The 5,163-nt window shown below is 61.0% G+C and overlaps 1 protein-coding gene across 1 annotated transcript; it reads right to left on the reverse strand.

Annotated features, from left to right (window-relative positions):
• Positions 1–457: 457 nt before the first annotated feature.
• Positions 458–2,859, reverse strand: PPP1R27 (protein phosphatase 1 regulatory subunit 27). The gene is made up of 3 exons (XM_065416273.1): positions 2,673–2,859; positions 1,280–1,430; positions 458–581 (listed from the first exon to the last, which is right to left on the reverse strand). The coding sequence occupies exons 1-3, from the start codon at positions 2,857–2,859 to the stop codon at positions 458–460; spliced, it is 462 nt and encodes a 153-aa protein (XP_065272345.1).
• Positions 2,860–5,163: the final 2,304 nt, after the last annotated feature.

The following is a 5,163-nucleotide window of genomic DNA, read 5'->3' on the forward strand; positions in this document are numbered from 1 at the left end:
CACTGTCAGCGCCAGCTGGGCCCAATCAGCATGTGCTTCCACACAGCAGAGCCCACCCAGTGCCAGCTCAGACCCCCGCTGCTTCAGTGTCCACACACCCGTGCCAGCCAGAACCAGCGCGCTCCAACCACTGCTCTTTTGGCCAATCCAGTTTTAGCTGAAGATGGACACTGGCTCTGCGGTGGGGCTGAGAGCGGTGGAGAAGGGTCAGTTTCTCCCCATGGTGCCCCTGGCGATCCGGGGGCTCTGGGGAGCTTGAGGTAGCTCGCAGCCCTGCAGTGTAGTTATTGGGTGAACTCTCTCTGTCCCTAGACTCTCCTATGCACACGTTACAGCAAAACTCTCTGCTTTCCCTAAACTGCCCTGATCAGCAGCCCCCAGGACTGACGACTGCACTGCCCCACCTCCGCTGCTGGAGAGTCTGAGCGACAGGAGCCCCACGCCAGGGAGAGACGCCTCAGTCCATCCTGGCAGCTTTAAAGAGCTCCACAAGGTCCTTGGAGTCAGCGTCAATGAGGTCAGATGGTTTCTCCCCTTCGTCATTGGTGGCATCAAGCCTGGCCCCTAAAGAGATGAGGTACCTGCAGGAGACAGAGGGAAGGGGCTGCACTGGCGGGCAGGTGTGCTGGAACAATGTGCACGGGGGGGGGGGGGAGAGCCTGAGAGCCAGTGACCCAAACTGCAAACCCTGTGACCCTATGTATAATGGAATCCACATCAAGCCAGGGGACGTGGCAGCACCCCCAGCACCCATGCTGGCGGGTGGGCAAGGCAGCCTAGCAGGGGAGAGCAGACATGTGCTTCCAACACTTCCTGTAGACAGCCCCACTTCCTGCAGGATTAAGGGGGTTCCGGGCCTCAGCAGGAAACACTAGGCCTTGGCAACTACCAGGTACACATAGGGTTGCCAACCCTTCAGGATTGGCCTGGAGTCTCCTGGAATCGGCATCTATCTCCCGGTGACTGTTGAAAGCAATCCAGGAGATTTTGATAGGATATTTTAAGAAAATGACATTACGTCATGTTGGGGGGGAAAATCTCCCAGAATAGCTTCAGTCAGAGTTGGCAACCCTAGATACACAGGGTGTGGGGCAGGCTGCTTCTCCACAGCCCCATGCCAGCACCCTGCCCCCCTCCTCCCAGAGCCCCAAGCCAGCACACCCTGCCCCCCACTCCTCCCAGAGCCCCAGGCCAGCACACCCTGCCCCCACTCTCCCAGAGCCCAGGCTGGCCGGGTAACTGTCAGCAGGGCTAAGCCAAGCACATGGTGACTGCTGACCTGGCTATGTGAATGTAGCCATCGCTGCAGGCCATGTGCAGGGGGGTCCAGCCATTCTCGTCCTTCTGGTGAATGTCCGCACCGTATCGCACCAGCAGTTTGACACAGTCGAGGTTCCCAGCGAGCACGGCTTCATGGAGGGCTGCCATGCCTAGAGAGGGGACCCGTCAGCTGCGGGGCCTGACCTGCCTGGCCATGGGGAGGCAGAGGGACCTGCCCTCACTGGGCCAGGGCGCTGCCCCTTGGGTTCTGGGACGTGACACGAGGCAGGGGCTTTGGGAGGAGACAATGGGGGGCAGGGAGGGGAAAGGGCCCCAGCTTGGAAACACCCAGCTCCCCTCCCCCGCACCCCAGAAAGGAGCTGGCGCCAGGTCATATTTTCCCCGTAAATGGCTCCTTGAGTGGCTCAGGCTCTCTAGCCCCCCTCCCTCCCCCGCTGTGCCAGGCAGGAGAGCTGGGGGAGGGGAGGCTGGTCAGTGACGTGCCAACCCACCCCCGAGCTCTGCCACCAATAGCCTTCATGTCTCCTCCAGGCCTCAGCCCTGAGTCCCTCACCTCTGGGTGTGGACGCTCGGTTCAGAACCAGGTCTGAAGTCATATCTGTGTGGCTGGGTGGGAGCCTGGCACCCAAGCCAGGGCTATTTTAGAGGGGGTCTCCAGGGCCTTTTCTGACAGAGGCTGAGGCAGAGCCACAAGGGGCAACCATGTAATAACGACACAGGCCGTCACACCGCCCCCGCCCGCACCAACTCATTCATCGGACTAGCCCCAGCCCTACGCGCAGGCAGCAGAGTCGTACGTATGGGGAAAGTCACTCAGTGAGTCAGCAGCAGAGCTGGTAACTGAACCCAGGAGTCCTGGCTCCCCCCTCCCATAACCACTCGGCCCCATTCCCTTCCCAGAGCTGGGAACCCAGGAGTCCAGGCTCCTAGTCCAGTGCTCTAGCCACCAGCTCATGCTACTTTGGGCCTCTCCCTTGCCGTTCCCCTCCCTGACTCTGGCCATTCGCGCGTTGTAGTTACTGTACATGGTGCTGTGCACATCAAGGGACAAGGTCCCGGGCTTTAGCCCCTCTGCACTGAAGGGTTGGCTCTGTCCGTGTCTGCTAGGGGTGATGCATTCCCACACTACTGGGTGCCCATCAGCATCCAGAGGGATTGAAACACTTGGCTCCCATTGATGCTAGTCGGGGGATGGGAGCAAGACCCCCTCCACCACCAGCAGCAGGGCGTGAAGTGGCTTAATTACAATGGGGTGAAAGTCTAACGCTCTGCTCTGCATGGGGTAAGGCTGTGCCTGGCACATCCCCTGCAGGGGCAGGCTCACCCACCCGGGAACCCCCCACTGCTGCCCGCCCATTAGCTCTGCCAGCGCCACAGGAGGTGTTACTCACCGGAGGGGTAGAGGGTGCTCAAGGTGACCTTCCTGGCTCGGATAAACCTGCCCACCTGCTCCAGGTCCCCCTGCCTGATGTTGTCCTGGAAGACAACGTCATTGGGGAAGCGCACTGTCCGTGCTGGCTTGAGGCGCTGGGAGCACCCGCGGCACCGGGGCAGCGAGGCCGGGTCATAGTATTTCATACTGGTGGGCACCTTGTGAAGCCAGCGAGAAGGCACAAGGGCAGACACCGTGAGGCTGCGACAGCCTGGGTGAGCAGGTGCAGGAGGCAGCACTGACCCCCCCGACTCAGTGTCAGAGCACTGCGCACTCTTCTCCCCTGGTCTGGTCACTTCCTCCTTAGGCCAAAGAGTGCCGGAGCCCCTAGTTCTGCAGGGGCCTCTCCTGGCAGCCGCAAACAGCCACCCTCTAGAGCAGCGAGGCAGCTACGCGTGTTCCCAGCCCCCACCGAGCTCAGTGCCAGACTCCCTGCTCGGGGCTGACGGGCTCCACTGGCAGCTCCCCTTATATAGCCTCCTGCTGGCTATTTTGGGGACATTCAGCTCATGCTATTTGCCATGAGGTGCTGTAATAGAGCTGCCCTGCCCTCCAGCCTCCCCCTTTGGGCACAAGTGAGAGTCTCATCTTACAGCCGACTTGTTGATGTGCCCATCTAAAGGGGCAAGCCGGCTGCTGCCTGTGCGTATGCAGCCCCTGGTCCCTGGCCCCGCTGCAGGCTCCCTGTGGCATGGAAACCAGGTCTACCAAGCAGGGCCGGCTTTAGGGCGATTCAGCCGATTCCCCGGAATCGTGGCCCGCAACATCCCGAAGAAGCTGCCAGCGAAGCCTCGCCGCTGTCTTCGGCGGCAGCTCCTTCGAATTGGGCCCCACGGTGCCAAAAGCCGGCCCTGCTACCAAGAGTCCATTAGGAACAGGCCTGGGAAGCCAGGGACTGATGCATGCAGCAGCTTGCGGAGGCGTGAACCAGTGCTGTGTCAAAGCCACAGACGCCAGGTTAGGGCTGAGGTCATTCACGCTCCGGTGGCTGTGGCAGATCCCCACTCAGGCAAGGCTTGGGCCCGAGCCTCAGAGCTGTAGAGCCCAGACGGTGTCCTGCAGAGGGCAGGAGGGCTGGTCCTGGAAGCAGAAGCTCGAGCAGCACCTCTTGGAGGGCAGCTCACCCCAGGCCCCCTGGAACTGCTGGCCGCAGTGCTGGTCCTGTGCTGTTGGCAGGGCCAGGCAAGAGACTAGCACCCAGAGTAGAGCTTCAGAGACGCCGAGAACTCCTCCTGCAGGCTCCTGCTGCATTCTCTGCTCCCCCGGCACCTGTCTGAACTGGGCCAGCTGCTGGGTGAGGAGCCTCACAGATCAGTTCTGGTTAAGGCTACGATTTACTCACAGGTATTTTTAGTAAGAGTCATGGACAGGTCACAAGCAATAAACAAAAATTTACTGCCCGTGACCTGTCCATGACTTATACCCGTCCATGACTAAATCAGAGGGGACATGTGCTCAGGGGCCCAGCAGCACCAGCAACTGCTCTGGCCGGCCACCTGGGGACCACTGCCTGGGGCCACAGACTCTGGCTGCTTCCGCCACCCTGGGACTGCTGCCAGGGCCACTTGAGCAGTGGCTGGTGTGGCTGTCCCTGAGGCCAGCCGCTTGGGTGGCCCTGGGATCAGCCACACTGGCTGCCGCAGAAGTCACTGAGGCAGGGGTGGGCAAACTTTTTGGCCCAAGGGACACATCTGGGTATGGAAATTGTATGGCGGGCCATGAATGTTCACAAAATTGGGGGTTGGGGTGCAGGAGGGCTCTGGCTGGTGGTGCGGGCGCTGGGAATGAGGGTTTGGGAGTGCAGGAGGGTGCTCCGGGCTGGGACCGAGGGGTTCAGAGGGTGGGAGGAGGATCAGGCCTGGGGCACAAGAGAGGGTCAGGGGGGCAGGCTCTGGGCAGCGCTTACCTCAAGCAGTTCCCAGAAACAGCGGCATGTCCCCGCTCCGGCTCCTTTGCGGAGGTGTGGCCAGGTGGCTCTGCATGCTACCTTGTCTGCAGGTGCCACCCCTGCAGCTCCCATTGGCTGCAGTTCCCAGCCAATGGGAGCTGCGGGGGCAGCGCTTGGGGCAGGGGCAGTGTGCAGAGCCCCCTGGCTGCCCCTATGTGTAGGAGCCGGAGGGGCGAGGGAGAGAGAAGACATGCCGCTGCTTCTGGGAGTCATGCGGAGTGGGGCAAGACCCTGACCCCCAGCTGGAGCAGGACAAGCCCTGGACCCTGCTTCCTGGTGGGAGCTCGAGGGCCAGATGTGGCCTCTGGGCTGTAGTTTGCCCACCCCTGTACGGAGGTCATGGGGGGGGGGGGGAGAATATCACAGAATCCACAACTGACATGGAGCCCTAGTTATGGTGACTAGAGCAGCAGAAGAGTTCCAGCAACATCTGTTCTCCCAGTCCCCTCCCATTGCTTCAGATAGAACTACACTGAAACTTTCAGCATGTTAATCTCAATGC

Source organism: Emys orbicularis, chromosome 13 (assembly GCF_028017835.1).
Source record: "Emys orbicularis isolate rEmyOrb1 chromosome 13, rEmyOrb1.hap1, whole genome shotgun sequence".
NCBI lineage: Eukaryota > Metazoa > Chordata > Testudines > Emydidae > Emys > Emys orbicularis.